Consider the following 17,635-nt stretch of genomic DNA (forward strand, 5'->3'; position numbering starts at 1 on the left):
ACTTTACAAAAGATCTCATATACTCTTTTTAGACAAATTACTAATATATTGTGTCCAGCAAAATAGAATCTCTCAAAAATACTTCACATCCTATGAGCCTTTTAACATCTATTCTTTTATATGTATATATCTGTGTATTTAAAAAAGGGAAAGGTTGGGGGGGGGGGGGAAAGAGACTACTGTAAATACCTTTGCAACATCTAGTTTGAGGTCCATCAAAAACTTTCAACATACAGTGTATTGACAGGTCGGTGGAATAGGATTTGCCTGGGTACCACAGATTGATTGATTTGTTCTTTTTGAACTATTATAATTATGATTTTTGTCCTCCAACAGTCGCTTACCACCAACCAGCTACATCACAAAGGCAAACATCATAAGTTCTTGGACCTTTCCAGTTCACAAACCTTCCATACTGACCCCCACCCCCCACCCAAAGCACATAACATAACCAACACAATAGCAGAACATCTAATATACCAAATATCACATTATCGTGTCTGTGCAAATCAAAATCAGCCAATAGCATCATACTAATCCTATCACAGAGAAAACCAACAATGCCATCTCAAAAATGAAGCTTTCTTGTGGATTTAGGAAATTTGAGAGAAACAGAAAAACAAACACACACACACACAAATGCACAAAACGCACACAAACCTTCATTGTCCTCAGACTCACAGCATTTGAGAACAAGCGGTACCTCTTTTGATTCCATCAGTAGCACAGTGGGGTTATGAAACATGAAACAGTGGTCCAAATTCCTTTTTTTAGATACAATTCACTCAAATCGACTGGTATTTTCCCAAAATAGCCAGGTTTTAATTGCAAGGTGGTTTAAATCAGAAACTTCCTATGTACAACATTTGAAAAAGATGCCTACAAGCCACAATTATAATCATAAGATACACATATATTGTGTTTATGAGCAGGTTACTGTTATTGTTGTTTACTAATATGAAAGCTGTATGCTTCAAAAAAGCTGATTAATCGCATACTGTATCTAACTGTACATGTGCTGCTACTGAAAATCCTCTGCTTTTTACGTTAAGAAAACAGAAGCACCTTGTTAGAAAATGGCTTCTAGCTGGATTGATTCTTTGAAACAAAAAACAACAACTTTACAATCGTATAAAATGCTTTTCTCCTCTGGAACTGTAAATTACTACTGCGTTTTCCTTAACGTCAAAAGGGAGCTGGTTTAGTAACAGCTTAGGTACAATTGACTAAATTTGCTACAGTCCTAGCTCGCACACAAAATGTGGCATGTGTGTCTGCGTGATCTTAATTTTTTTTACAAGACGAGCCATAGTATTTACTGTATTGCAAATGTTCAAAAAAAAAAATCTCCTATCCAATAGCATTTTTGTCGAGCTGCCATTTTTCAGCTTATCAATTATCGGGCCACCACAGCCCTCCATCAGCGTGGCCAGTTCTCTCCATGTAAACACTTCAAGTCAGCAAAATATACATTGATGCCATTTGCAGATAAATTTAGATTTGATTCTTTCTACAATAACTTTTACGCACCAATTACAATTCAGCTTAATTTAATGTATTGTAGCCCTTGATTATGTCCTTTCTCATTTCGTCTTTGCAAACACCCCAATTTAATCTTCTGTTTCTTGAAAGTGATACGGTTGGGGACATATTTCTGTCTTAACCAGCTATTACGAGCAGTTTTGTTACTGAATCTCTCATTTTATACGCGCCAAAATTTGAGAGAGTTACAATGCAATGGCATTTACTGGCAGATTGACAGGTCTGGGAGTCAAGGATATGTCTAGTATGTGGGCCCATATTACTGTGTGTGTGTGTGTGTGTGTGTGTGCGTGTGTGTGTGCACGTGTGTGTGTGCGCGTGTGTGTGTGTGTGTGATGTATTCACATGTGACTGTGCACTATAGCTTTACCAAAGAATATGGCTTCATATCCATATAGAACATTGTCAGCATTGTCTTTGGGGGTATGAAACGCTCAGTCACATGAAATATGAGTTCTTCTCTGTTGGCCGGGTACAGAGATCACTCTTTGCCTTCCCTCACTACGCAAGCCTTATATGGCTTTAAACCAAGCCTCACGTTACGCCTTGCTTTGTGCATAGCGGGCTTGCTCTTTTTCGATCTCTGAGGGCTGGGAGTCCTCTATTTTTCCTCTCATTTGATCCTTCATTTTTCCCTCCTTTTGCAAGCTTTCAGTCATTTCTTGTGAAAGTAGAGGGTGTTTGTTAGGCCTGACTCCACCTTTGGTATCTGGTCACTGATAATTTCCACCAACATCTCGGGAAACTCGACTTTAAGAGCCTGGGATTCACGGAAAGTGTAGAAACAAAAGTCCAACAGGCTCCCCACAAGCTGTAAAGAGAGAGAGAGAGGACACTTCAGTCAAGGGAACTGTCATATTTAATTCAAGATGATAGTGCTTATCATTAATGTTCTGGTGAAACATGAGTCTGGGTAAACACGTATTGATGAAAAGACAGTAGAGCGGCTGAGCTCATTTATGGATGCTCCCTCTAACTGACCAAAGCGCTTTTAGGCAGAACTTGTTTCTCTTCATCTTACAAATTAATAAATCAACACTGCGCTCAAGTGTTCTTCACCCTCAAGTGCAATTCAAAACGTCTTTTCCAGTACTTTTGTGTGCTATTACAAAATGTTGAGCTGGCAGCAATGCAGAAAGTGATTAGAAACGAACAGCTCTCAGAAATGAACTGCGGCTCTCATCTCTCAGTGACAACATGAAGGATGGCAGTTTCATTTGAATACACACTTGACACAACTCTTTAATAATCTGTAATATTAATATTAAAATAAATATCTGTAATACACTGTGATAAAGCTGTAATATTTTCACATCCAGTGATTTTAAACATTAATGTTTTTCAGCTTCTTATCACATAAATATTTGTGAGTCACTTCTTGAGGATGCTAGCCTGGTTAAAACCAGACCATTCTCAGTTGTAACTGAGTTATGGTCTGGTAAAGCGTCATAGACAAATCATTTCCAGAGGGGCGTCACCAACGGACGTCGCGGATAGACCTAAACCCAATCAGAGCGATGAAGGAGATGACGTATGCAGAGCGGCGGAGAAACATCTCCGAGTGTTGTTCTTTGCTCGGTTTTTAACAAAAAGGAAACGTTCAAATCGCTTAAAAAAGACGCGATAGCTGATTCGAACGAGTGATGTTCGACGGCGGCATCCATCTTTGTAATGTAGGCTACAAAATCTGCTTCGAAATCCCAGCACTGTTGTCATCGTGTAAAGCCCGCCCCAACGTTTCTGATCGGTGCCTCGATTTCGGCGGATTGGAAATGAGCTTGAATGAGCTCTTTGCCAGACTGACTTTCAGAGCAAATCTAAATTTGCCGGAAGTCGTCTGGGTTTTCCCAGGCTATGAGGAGGATGCATAAATATTAGCTCATTCAGATTTTTTTATTTTATTTTATTTTTTGGACAAATATTTGAGGTATTTGATTTAAATAAGAACAGATTTATATATTTATATGTAAAAAATTTTGTCAGAATGGGGTCTGCACTTACTACAGATACTGTTAAAATAAAGCTGATGATTTCTACTACTAGAAACAAATTCTATAAACTATTTCCCTTTTATTTACATCTGGAGTTTTCAAACTGAGGTCCAGGGACCCCAAGGATGTTAACTTAGGATATTAAATAAGTTTAGTGCAAAAATGTATCTTGTCATAAATCATGTGCTTAATTACAACCTATTTTATTCCAATGACAGCCTTAAAAACAAAGCTTAAATATATTACATTAATAGTGGGTAGAAAAAAAAAAGTCAACATACAAAGTATTTTCAGGATAATGATTTAATTTCTTAGTAAATTTAAGATTTAAGTTTTTTTTTTAATCTCTTGCTTAGTATTTTTCTCACACATATTTTTATTCAAGAACATATAAAACTAACTATGCTTTAAAAAGTTGGAAAATCCCTATTTTGTATAATGTGTCTCATGTTCAAATTAAGAACCTTAAAACTGTTTCGCTTGAATGTTATTTAAAAATAAAATTAGCATTATTATGACAGACCTTCTGGAAATCAGATGAGGTATTTCTTACATGACAGGGATTAGTTTAGGGAGGTATAGTTAGGATTTCTAGATGTGTATGAGTGCCTCTTAAGGGAACCGTTGTGAGATACCAATGAGCTTAATAAACTTACTCTGGATAATTAGAGCAGATTTGCATCTGACTTTGATCTATCAGCCAATAACAGGGGAGTGTTTCGACTTACTTCATGCATGGCGTCCAATAGCTTGGTGAGCTGGAAGAAGCGCTGCCATGTCTGGCCGGAATTGTTAGTGGCTTTCCCAACTGAGCGGCGGAGCTCCTTGATGTAATTCAACCGCATCTCCTCAAATGCCCCTTGGTTCTTCAAACCATCTTTGGGCACTGTCAGTAAAAGAAGGATGTCACTTTGTAACAGTGGTCAGTACTCGCTATATGAAAGTGAAAGTGACATATGAAGGCCAAGTATGGTAACCCACTGAATTAGTTCTCTGCATTGAACCCATCCAAGTTAGTGCACACACATTAGGAGCAGTGAGTAGTGAACACACACACACACACACACACACACACACACACACTCACGCCCGTTTCACACATACTCCGTGTGCGGTACAAGAGCAGCACGCGCTATAGTGCTTTCACATTTGCAGTGCGTAACTGATCCGCGGCTGTACCACAAACACATACTCACTATTTTTATTTAAAATCCAGAAGTTATGCAGCAACATTTATAAAAAAAAAAAAAGGTTTTGTCAGCATTGCGATTCTCTTTATACACATATACAAACTTGAATGGACGTTGAATGCACGTTTAAACACAATTTAAACAACGTAGGCCTATAATTCCATGCATTACTTCTATATATTAAGTTGCTCAAGCAAGTGGTCAAATATTTACCCATGTACTTATATTAAAATCGCAAACATTTTAAATTAAAACTTAAAATTGACAAAAACAGCTGACTCTTATGCCTTTTCTTTTACATTTAAATTTTAATACAATAAATCTTGCATGTCACAAAGAACTTGTTTTTCCACCTCCACGAATGAGACGAGTGTCGTTCATTATGTCCTTGTTGAGGTAAATTGTCGTATGCCTTGCTTAAAACCCCGGTCTTAAAGTAAAAAGATGAAAAGTAATATTTAATTAAATACATTTATGGTGAGATTACTACATTTTATTGAATTAAATGCATTTATGGGTAAATTACTACATTTTCAGGCCAATCTGTGTTCATTTTGACCACGAACCGTGCGCTGTCACTTTAATTCAGCGTTTGCAGCACAGCAAAAATAGACTCGGTGCGGAAACGATCGCTGCACTGCTGTATATGCACCGCACCTGGAACAGATTGACGGACTGCATCCGCGTGCAGTGTGAAAGCTCTAACCTGTTAACATGGGTACGGAAAAAAATACGCACTGCAAACGGAGTATGTGTTACACACTGCAAACCGAGGACACACACACCTGGAGCAGTGGGAAGCCATTTTTGCTTTTGGGGGTTAGGTGCCTTGCTCCATTCATTTCCTGCCGGTATTGAGAATCGAACCTGCACCCTTTGGGTTAACAGTCCGACTCTCTACCCATTAGGCCACGACTGCCCCAAAGTGTGAGTAGTGTGTAAAACAACACTATTTCCTTTAAGATCCATCTGTCTCTATGTCAGTCTCTTTATTCATCCTTCCATCTAATCTGTCTGTCTCGCAGTCTGCCTTCTCAGGTGATTAATGTTCCCTTGTGTAAAGTTATTCAGGATTAACTCAAAGTACTAAAAAGTACTTTCACTTTTGGCAGATGAGAGATATAATCTCATTCAGGTTGAAGGGAGTAATTCTCTCCTATCGTGTAGAGAACAAGTGCACCGATGGCCAACAGCCAACCACGTGAAATGACATTCAGACATTCAGCTGTAAAAGAAACAGCTCGTCCTCACCCACTTTCTACCCATCTTTCAACAACATGCAAATAACGTCTATTCTGGTGAAATTAGTAGATTTGTTGCCATTGTTTCATAACTGTTTGTCTCAAAGTGATTTTGATAATAACAATAAGTTTTTACAGACAAAGCAGTGTATGCTAAAAAAGCAATTACCTGGCAGCACCGTAAGGTCGTAGTGATAATTATGGAAATGATTAAAATGCAAGAACCAACATTATTTAATAATACTCAGTGTTGGCTTAAGGCACAAACATGTTCCCAATTCTTAGCACGGAACTAACTAAAAAGATTACACATTTTGTTAACATTACCAAATTACAACAAGAAGTCCTTCAGGATGGTTCAAGCTCTCGACTCTGTGTTGAATGAAAAGCACCTTCGTTCATCAGCAGGTGTGTGTGTGTTAAACCCGCGGTCACCTCCCCCTGTTTTCTTCTCTCCCACTGACCCACATCCAGCCTCTTTAGCCACAGGCTGCCATTTAGAGCCCCACTGAATACAATGTGGGGTGATTATACCACGCTAATTGGTGTCTTGTCAAAAGAAATACATTCTTCTGCCAGTAGAATCTGTCATTTTGTTGACATATCTGACAGGAAGAGTCAGTTAAAGAGCATTGCAGCATGTGAGGCGACGATGAGTCAGTGCACTGATTAATACACTGTTCTGTAGATTAACGTAAAACGGATGCTATTGATAGTAACAACTTTAGGTGTGGAGATGCAGAGGGTTCAATAAAATTAAGGTCAATCAACAACACTTGTGGCATTATGTTGAATACCACAACAAATATCTTTGATTTGTCCCTTTTTTTCAAAAAAAAAAAAAAAAATCAAGGAAATGGTGAGGCACTTAAAATGGAAATGAATGAGGCCATTTCTTTTGAGATTTTAAAAACAGAAATGTAAAGCTTATAATATTATAAAAAATATTTTGAATTTTGTCATGGCAACACTGTAAAATTACACAGAAGATTAGTAAGCTTTTTTTTCTTCCTAAAACTATGTGCATATTGACTTGCTTATTGTTTATGTCTTGATATACTATTAAACAAGTGAGTATTTTAACGTTTACGAATTGGCCACATTAACTTTAAAAGTGTGTATTATTAATATGAATTATTAAATTAATTTGTCGAAATAAAAAATTAAGTGTTGTGGATTGAGCTAAACTTATATTAATTTAACTTAAAATGTGTAATTTTATCATTTAAAAGCTTAAAAGGGTTGCCTGTCCTATCTCTTTCAAATGAATGCTACTTAATTTTATATTTTGTTGTATAATGCAAAGACATAACATAACAAAAAACAGCTGTCCAAATACTTTGACGGTGTAATTGTTGAAAATGAATGTAAGATTCACTCAACAAAAGAGTTCTGTCAAGGAAATGAACACTGATAACAATACCATCACACTGACTCCTTGAATTTTAGACATATTGCTTTTTGCACAAAAGCATCATCTGTGAGAATATTTCTTTCCTAATGTCTGGGTCAACCACAAGCCAAAAAAAAAAAAAAAGCTTAAATGGACTTTATAAAAAATAAAAAAAAGAGGCAAAAAACAGGAGAGGATTTAGTTTAGTGACTTACTCTTTAGCAGGTCAACACTACCATTGCAAATAAGGTCATGTAAGAGCCTGCAGGGCTTCTGAAACCTTAGCCAAGGTCAAAGAGGAATAACAGTCAGTCTCTCTCTCTCTCTCTCTCTCTCTACTAAAACTACAGCAGCCCTGGAGCCCCACAGTAGAAGGCATGACACAATAGCAAAAAGGTCGATTACACATTAAAATGAACCAAAATAAAACATTTCTTCAAATGCTGCAATATTAAAATAAAACCATTAAGCTGTAATCATACCATAAGATAACATGCACACAATACAACAGCATTAATAGAAACACAACATTTGCATGTAAAGTAGATCATAACGATGCGCTCTAATCCACAATGATTTGTGTAATGGGTTGATTTTCCAGTGAAATACAAATACCAGTTTATTTATAAAACAAAACAGCTCTTCCCAGCAGATATCATACATGTTGAACAGCACACCCCTTAAAACAGCAATGACATACATAAGCTCCATCAAGGATGTAGTCCGCAAAGGATCTAAGTTTTATTTTTATGTTGATTTTGTATCAGGAAAGCTTCTTTTTTTTTTTTTAAGAATCGCTCCATCAAACCCCTCAGCTCTTCAATTATGTACCATCCCTGACTACACTTCTCCCGTTCTCTCTCCTTTCACGAAGCTCTCTTTTTGGAGAGAAAAACACCAACTCTTGGAGCAGTGCCCATCTCCTGACTGGATTTTATTAAGTACAGCAGGGCTTTCTGGAAAGGCTCCAAGGGATCAGCAAGTGGTTGTGGATCCCAAAATCTATCCTGTACGAGAATTCAGAACTCAAACTTTACCTCAGTCTCATATGCTGCAAGCCAAGTCTACCTGATCTGAGTGTGTGTGCTGATCTTGTACACTATATGAGAGCTAAACTGATCTAGCATCCAAAAGGCTGTATATTATATTTAGTGCTGGGCAAGTTAACGCGTTATTATCGCGTTAACGCATTTATTAATTAATGCCGACAATTTTTTTATCGCGCGTTAACGCAGAGGTTTTTTTTTTTTTTTTTTTTGAAAGTCCGTTGCTCACTGCCTCTGAATACACATAGGCCTACAGTCAAACCATGATCACAGGAGGGGTGGGATGTTGGTCAGCCAGCAAATAACCTACCCAAACAAGCAGTGGAGAGGCTTTGGCAGGTTCTCTCAGGTGAACAGAAAGGGAGACAGCGCTCCGCGAGTGAATGACAGGCGCTCTATGGATAGTAACCATGGCACCGGCTTCTGTGCGCTACGCAGCTGTAGCCTTTTTAACTTAAATTAAAATTATACATAACTTTACCTGATAGGCCTGCGTTTAGTTTAGCGGGGATGCTCTGCCATGTGAATTCCCTCCTGTTGATGTCCTGATAACTATTTAGATTCTGGAAACTCACAAACAGCGAGCCGAGGATCAGTCTCTCTTCCAATGATTTGTGCTGCGCGTCGTGTACAAAAAAGTTAGACAATTCAACTTCGGCAACGCGCGGGCGCGTGCGTGAGGCGAGCATGACTGCAACAGTTTCACAGGAACGCACCCGCTTGTCGCTGCACCTGTGCTCGACCACTTCACCTCACTCTAGGCTGATTTATACTTCTGTGTCGGACTTACGCCGGAGCCTCTACGCTATAGACAACGCGTTGGTTTTCATTTATATATCTGCGTCGTTGTCCACGTTGACGCGCAATTACACATGAGGGAGAGTGTGAAACCCGGGGAGCGGTTCTAGCAATCACAGCGCTTGCGGTACGCGTAGAATTGACGTTACATTTTTGGAGAGATGCACGTCAGGGTACGCGCGCTACACAGCTACGGCGTGAGTTCGATGCAGAAGTATAAATTGGGCTTTACCTCTGTTTAATGTAATCTTACGTGGGAAACCATGGCATGCCATGACCAAACCTAAGCTGCTATCAGAGAAGTAACGTTGGTCGACTTATATCTAGTGATCATGACCCTTTGACTACATAGACTGTTTCTGCTGCTCCCTGATACAAGATACCTGTTCAGAAAAAAAGAAAAAAAAGAAAACTGGACTCGTTTTAACAAGCTAGATAAAAGGTAATGCCCTGGCAGTGGCAAATAGCTTTGTTTAAATATTTGATTTGATTACATTAATGTTTAAGTTGAGATTTACAAGAAATATTTTATTGATACTGTGTAAAGGGAATACTGCTGGTATAAAAGCACCTTATTTGTTTAAAGTTTTTGCAAACCACATGTTATTGCACTTTTGTAGCAGTACATTTAAATCAAAAGTGCGCAATACACTACTAGAATTCATTATTCAATTTTGCACGTAACAATGCGATTAATCGCGATTAATCGCAAGAAAATCATGCGATTAATCGCGATTAAATTTTTTAATCGTTGCCCAGCACTAATTATATTATTAAATAATAATTAGCAATAATATAAGTAATAATAATCATCATTATTAATTAATTGATTCATTATACTTAATCTTTATATGTCTATTAGACTATAGCTAATATGTATGGAACACTTTTTATACAGTATTAATTATGAATATGCCTAAATATGATTTCAGCCACCCACGCTAAGGAATGAGAAGTGTTTACAATTTGTTTGTCTCAATTAATGTGATCCATCAAATGTCTCTTATCTCACACACCCACATACTTGGTTCGGGTACTAAAGGTAAACGTGGCGAGAGAAGACATCCATTCATTCATGCGTTCGCTTATTTCCCTCTGTTGGCTGGCTCTCGATATGTTGTGGCTCTGTTTGAAACACATGTGTAAGATGCACATCTGTGCGCACAATCTCACCTGTGCTGAGCAGCAACAGGACCTTCATGGCAAGGAACTCCTCGTAAGTTAGCTGTAGACGGACAAACTCCTGGCTCACCTGCCGCATGCCCACACACAGATCGTACATGGCTGACTGCCGCATACGTTCCCTGGGAGAGAAATTGAGAGGATCTGTAGTAAGCAACCTCATTGTCACATTGTCAAAAATTGCTACGATAATAATTATATACCTAATATATAAAAGCTGTTTTCAACATGGATAATAATAAGAAATGTTTCCTGAACAGCAAAACAGCATATCAGAATGATTTCTGAAGTGAGGAGCATAGCATTGTAATGCCAAGGTCATGGGTTTGATTCCCAGACAATGCTTTATACCTTGAACACAATGTAAGTCACTTTGGATTAAAGCCTCTTCCTAATGCATAAATGTAACGAATTCTATCTTTGTGGCTTGAAATAAAGAAAGCTATGTTCATAAAGGCTTCAATAGATCACAGAATTGATCCATCACAATCTATTTTACTTACAACTTTTGGTTTCATCTTGACAATTTCTTGACTGGTTAATAATTGACTTGATAGATTTGCTGATCTGCCAGTTTGTTTGGCTATAGGTGTCTGTCTTTCTGCATACCTGACTAGGTGAACACATGTACAGTACCTGTCTTCTGTGATCAGGTTTGTCTGCCAGAACTGATTCTGTCTTCCCATTCTTCCAGTCTGCGAGATTTTTATTTAATATTCTAACCTTTTCAGATGGAATGAGAAAAGAGTTTCAGCAGCTGTACGAATCTCAGTTTATGGTTTCGTTACAATTGCTTCTCTTATTATTCCTTTTATTTACACCATACACATTCTCTCATAAATGATCGATTTTGTTGAGAAGGACAGAAGAAAAATGGCTTCTATCGTGACTCTTCTTTCAGTTGCTATGGAGAGGTTGTTTTTTTTAAAGTGATGTTAAAGGGGTCATGAACTGGCTTTTTAAATTGTTTTATATTGTTGTCTAAAGGTCAACTTATGACATTCGCTTGGTTTTTACATTCAAAAACATCAAAATGAATAAGTAATAGGCTATTTTCTACCCTAGTTTTGAGCCTAGCTCAAAAACGCTCGGTTTTTATGGGCGTCTCGCATTGAAGTAAACGCCCACTGCTGTGAGTGGATAACAGTTTTGCATATTATAATGAGTTTCGTGTAATGCGCGAATCGGTGGGCGGGGCTAAACCGGCCGCGTTGAAGTAGGCGTTGATCTTCTTCTGCGGGGGTGGTGTTTTATCCTCTTTGTCGTCATAGTTCCCCACTTTGAAAAACGAGTCGTTTGCTGAGCCTGGTGTCAATAAAAGCTTTTATTGGACTAACAAGGACGTTTTCAGTTCTGAAACTTACAGGATATTCTTATAATTTGATGACCTCTTAGATGTCAAAAGCTCAAGGAAAATTTGATTTCTCAGTTCATCACCCCTTTAATGAATATTATGAGAGATGTGAAAGTTGGAAGCAGTGTGCATACACAGCAGATCACCATACATAAGCGAATTTATATTTCTGGCTCCTTTTGACATACTTTTAGAGGACACTGAAAAGTGTCGCAACTCGATACCTGGAAACTTTTGTTTCAAGGTAGACATACAATGTTTTCAATCAATATCTTTTAAGGGCACTGCTGCGCCAGTCCTGCCGTGCTTCTCAGCTGGTTTTGATTCAGGACCTAGATTTCACATTGGACATTTGGTGACCAAAATGTCCTTAAAACCAAATATTAAAATGTAATAATAAAACAATGAGCTGCATATATATATATAGTTTATTTATTTTCAAATATTGTGGATGGCTACACTCTGCTGCCTGCAGTGCATAGCCTAAATTACCTGGAGAACAACCCTTGAATTGTTGTCACAATCTCATATACTGTAAACAGATTCGTTTGTCAGGAGGTTAAAATGAGTTAAAATGCAACGTCTTTGGGACTGTGCTGAAGGACTGCTAATTGTTCAAGATTCAAAGCAACAGAGCTCGTTCAGAACTGTGTCAGCATGCCAGAAAATATGCGTGACTGTTTGTCATCAGGAAGTGTGGAAGTCGCACATAAGGTGCTGAGCATATATTAATATGTATTCATGCCAATTAATTCAGTAAAGACAACTTTTGCCCAAGTTCTTTCCAAGTCGCTTGGCAAATACAATGAAGTACTCCAAATTACCTGCAGGGGTCACTGTGCTCTATTTTTCCTCTTCTCCCACTGCGCTCAATAAATGGACATTTAGCTTTGAAAAGCACACAGTCACACTCTTTCCACTCAACACTTCTTGTCGATTGTGCTGATTATGTGCCCCATTGACCTAACTCTGCCCTGATAAAATGTTATCAAGAAGCGTTTATAGGGAAAATGTATTTCCTAGAGGAATAATTGAAGTGACAGGTTTGAGGTCACAGTCTTCGGCCTGCTGGGAACATGCTTATTGAGTTTATCATTTTGTATCATTATCTTAACTTGTGTAACTTGAAGCACCAAATTCCATAGACAGGGTTAATCTAAAGCCAATGCTTGTCTGTGTGTTGTAGTTTATTGAAAACATTTTTTTTTTTTTCATTTACTTTGATTGGATGGATTTTGAATATTATGGAAATCAAAATCTCTAAATGAAGTAAACATGCATTGTGTGAGTTAGCTTACTCGTTGAAGACGAGGTCAGGGGCGAAGTAGAGCATTTGGGCGTTGGTGTGTTTGTAGGATCTCCAGCTGAGGGAGAAGGAGGAGAGACACATCCAGGAATACTGGATCAGCGTGATTTGGTCCTCAATGGGTAGACTGCGGAAACCTGGGGGGGGGGGGAGGGAGGACAAGTTAACACAGAGCAAAGAGACATATGGGACGGGGCATGACTTGCCCTGAAGCAGAGCTAATATTAAGCCATAACTGTAGGCACTAAGAAACAAAATAGAATCTACTATCCTGTGCAAAAAAACCACAGCTCTTTGTAAAGTTACAAAGTTACATAGTTCTATGAACATTTGTTATATGGCAAAAGCCGTTTCAAAGATGTCAAATTTTGTGTTCCACAGAAAAATTACAGCATAAGGGTTCAGAATGATATGAGGATGAGTAAATCATGATGGAACATCCCTACTGTTTTTTTTTTTAAAAGAGACATAGTGGATGTGGATAGTAACATTATGTTTGGAAAGAGCAAGTTAAGTCTTATTTACTTATTTAGTTAATGTAATGCGTGTGGCTGTTGCAAATTCAAAAGTGTAAGGTCGATTCTAGAGCTGCTGAAATTTGTTCACAAATGAAAAAGTCTTGCAGTGCACACTCGGCACAATCAGATTTACATGAATCTCTGAAGGTTTCCACTCATTGTCCTGTTGTCAAAGACTGTTACCAATACTGCAGACTGGAGTCTTGCCAAGACTCACATTGAGAGCTGTGAAGTCACCCATAAGTTATAATTTTAGCCACACGAGGACACAATACAGTATAAACTTATCGGTGAAGCATAGACTATTTTTGGCTTGTCTGCAATATGCAAATTCAATGCAATATTTATTTTTTACAGTAACATTCCAGGCAATCTCTAAGCGTCGCTTGTGTTATCCTTTCTTATAAATGATAACTTTCTTACATTATCATTTTATAAACTGAAATTATTGTCAATGAAATTTGCACAGATTGAAATACACCCTATATTTTTTTTCCATCACATTCTCGTCCTTATCAGGTGGTTTAAAGAACAATGTGGATATAGAACAAAATAACTAATAATGAACATCTGCAAGTCATCACTTGTAGATTGGCTGAGCGTGTGATGCATTGACTGCCCAAAGCCTGCCTGGGAAGTCTTTGAAAGTCAGTGAGCCAGTTTGCCCTGGTGTGTTTTCAGCCTTCTATTTATATATCCGGATATAGCAAGCAGACACCCCTGGTATCAAATAATTGCAATACAGCAAACGGCCGTCTTGTAGCAAGGTACCTTGAAAACTTAATTTGGAAAGGCAAAAACAGATTTTTATAAAAATCACAATTAGATGTGTAATATGAGTTGCATGGGATGTTTTATTGTATAATATAGTGCGATTTATGCAACATATGCTAGTGATTCTCAATCGATGACTGTTACCACAGACAAAATCAACCTTTGATTCCTCTATATGATAAGGCAACCTACTTTTGACATGGTTTTAAAAATTAACTCGGAAGCTTGTGGACATACACTACCATTCAAAAGTTTGTCAGTAAGATTTTTTTCTTCAAATAAATTCATATTTTTATTATTCAGAAAGGATGCATTAAACTGATCAAAAGTGACAGTAAAGATGTTATAAAAAGATTCAAAATAAATGTGGTTCTTTCTAGCTTTCTGTTCATCAGAGAATCCTGAAATAAATGTTTTTAACATTGATAAAAAATAAGAAATGTTTCTTGAGCACCAAATCAGCGTATTGGAATGATTTTGGAGTAACGGCCAGCTTTGCCATCACAGGAATTACATTTTAAAATAAAATAAAAAGTTATTTTAGACTGTAATAATATCTCACAATATAACTTTTACCGGATTCTTGATCAAATTATCACAGCCTTGGTGAGCATAAGAGACTTTCAAAAGCATGAACAAATCTGACTGACCCCAAACTTTTGAATGGTAGAGTATACTATAAATGAATATAAAGTTCAAGCCTTACATTTTTCTCAAGTGTCAGTGCTTGTTAACCTGTCAACTGTCACCCCCCTTTTTTTTTGCATAGACATAAAAATCACTATCCAAACTTAAATGGTTGTAATTCAGGAATGCTTTGGAATATAGACCTATGGCTGGTCTTGTTTTAAAGAAGACATTTTCCAGATTATTGTAGAAGTCTAGAAATTATAAAAAATGAAACAGAAAAAAAGTTATATAAGTTTGAGTTTATGAAATTGTGTAATGTAAAAATATAATGATTAATATTTTATATAAAATATATATATTACAAAACATATTTTACTCTAAAACTGCAAGAAAATTAAAGATAAAAATCTGAACAAGTTGTATTCCAAATTTTAGGTTGATATCTCAAAAAATGAGCTTTCAGTAAGATTTTATTCGGGCACAGTACCCAACTTTTTCACTAGGTGAACACCAGACTCCATAACTGCCCATTTAAGGGCGCCTCCATTTTCATATGTTTTGAGTGATCTGAACCATGTATTTCCATAATTTTCATACAATTTATAAAGTAGACATCCTATTCAGAAGTAGTATGGGTGGTTTGGCAGTATTTGATTTGAATTAAACCTCTAATAAATGCATAAAGACTACGTTATAGCGTTATAGCTCGCAGCCGCATCACAAATCGAGAATCCATACATTTTTCTTTATATTTAAAACATTTTCAGACCTTTTTTTCTAATAAAATGAAATTGGTGCTATCTTTTGAACTCATGGCATAAAAACAAACTGAGGTTTCTACCAATCTTTCATGATTTTTCATGTTTATTGTTATTTCAAATTAAAGGCCTAAATACTCCTAATGAATATGAAATATTCTTGTTGCAAATTGATACATTTCTGCTCCTCTGTAATTTATTTTAAACAACAGCCAGCAAATATGAAAACTAGAGATTTTAAGCTTTCAAATGATATATAGTGTGGCAATATTACTTTAGGTTTTTACTAAGATATTATTGTTTTAAACATGCAATGGCAAATGGGCCCGCCGGCGGGTTACCCGCATGACAGGTTAAGAGGTTAAAAGCATGAAGAATAAGCATGGGCTCAAGACATTGACATTTATGAAAATTGTCTTTTGAATTTGAAGATGACCTCCCTATACTGAACTATACCAAAGCACCTGACATGTCAAGGATTGTAATAATGGGTTTCTAAGCACATTTCAGAGACTAACAGCTCAACGAATACTTCACCTTGAATAACCCTGCCAATCTGAAAGTGCAGAAGACGAAGACGGAATCTGAGAAACAACCAAAATTTGCCTCGGAATCGTACCTGGAAGTACTTTGGCCCACTTGACCACTCGGATCATCTGTTTGCCGGCGAGCTGGTTGAGGCTGGTGAGCAGGTGGTCGGTTGTGTCGGGCTGTGTGTTGTCATATCCAGCGAACACAACTTCAGGCTCTATGAGCTCCAGGACGCTACACACGGTTGGTGACAGAAACGGTGCTACCGTGGGGACGTGGGGGACGAGAGCGGTGGACGAGCTCAACTCTTTCTCGGAGGTCAGAAACGGAGGCCCTTCCTTTGAGTTCTGCAGGGAAGAATCATCGCTGACGCTTTTCATCTTTCCCAACTTCTTCGACTTCCGTGCTGAGAAATAACAAACGTGTATTATTAAAGCTGTTCGCTTCAGCAGCCTGATCCATTTTATGAATAATTACAATTAATGTTAAACATTGAAGGTTCTTAAAATGATTTATAAGAGAGATAAATAATTTGAAATGAACAAGATATTAATGAAAAGACCCCAAGTGTAGTCTGGGAGCAGTGTTCTTGCAGTTTTTCATATCTGAAAGGAGCTGGAGCTGATAGAAGTAATTATTGAAGTAGAGATGGATCTTATAGCAGGGATCACAGTTTAAATCCCTGCTGTATAGATGTGACCTCTTATGTAGTTCAGCAGGATGCTGTTAATTGACTGTGTGTGTGTTCCAATTTGATATTAATTGCAAGATTCCTGTGCCAACAGATTTCATATCACATCAGTAAGTGAGACTGAAGGTGGCATATGTGCTAGTCCTAATAAATTCTCAGATTTTGTGCTCTCAACAACTTTGTGAAATATTTAGAGACTTTCTAATCTTTTAAATGCATAGTCATTTATCATTTTTTTTCTTGGTGAAAAACTGGTAAAACAAAATGTATATAGTATATAAATAGAACCTAAAATATACACTTTCCTTTAACCATAGGTTAACCTAAAAAAAACATTAAAACAGAGGTTATGAAATTTTGCAGATCCACAATATACATTAACTTCAATCAACATTATTAACTAACGTTTTCAAATCATATGCTTATATAAGAATAAAAAAAAATATATTATATGTGTCAGTAAACTCCATAGGTACCGTATATATAGTGTCATTAAACTAGTTGAAAACCCTGTATTTAAATAAAGTTCATGCCCATGTTATTTGTCATTTATCCAAATAGGTAAAAAAAAAAAAACAGAATGACCCCTCTCAATTAATGACATCAGAGAAACGCCATAATTCTCATTCTATATTGGACTTTATGTAATTTCAGGTTGGTGAATATTTGTTTGTATTGCTTTCAAGATGC

General features: G+C 37.2%; 1 protein-coding gene across 1 annotated transcript in view; it reads right to left on the reverse strand.

Annotated features, from left to right (window-relative positions):
- Nucleotides 1-1,844: 1,844 nt before the first annotated feature.
- nr3c2 (nuclear receptor subfamily 3, group C, member 2) overlaps nucleotides 1,845-17,635 on the reverse strand; it is an 88,199-nt gene continuing 72,408 nt past the window's right edge. Inside the window, exons 5-9 of the mRNA XM_056271710.1 lie at nucleotides 16,343-16,660; nucleotides 13,036-13,180; nucleotides 10,375-10,505; nucleotides 4,262-4,419; nucleotides 1,845-2,353 (exon numbers count right to left, since the gene is read on the reverse strand). Coding sequence (XP_056127685.1) covers nucleotides 2,198-2,353; nucleotides 4,262-4,419; nucleotides 10,375-10,505; nucleotides 13,036-13,180; nucleotides 16,343-16,660 — 908 coding nt within the window. The 3' untranslated portion in view covers nucleotides 1,845-2,197. The remainder of the gene's footprint in view (nucleotides 2,354-4,261; nucleotides 4,420-10,374; nucleotides 10,506-13,035; nucleotides 13,181-16,342; nucleotides 16,661-17,635) is intronic.

The sequence above is a fragment of the Rhinichthys klamathensis genome, unplaced genomic scaffold (genome assembly GCF_029890125.1).
Source record: "Rhinichthys klamathensis goyatoka isolate OS25496 unplaced genomic scaffold, OSU_Roscu_1.1 h1tg000325l_1, whole genome shotgun sequence".
NCBI classification, from domain to species: domain Eukaryota; kingdom Metazoa; phylum Chordata; class Actinopteri; order Cypriniformes; family Leuciscidae; genus Rhinichthys; species Rhinichthys klamathensis.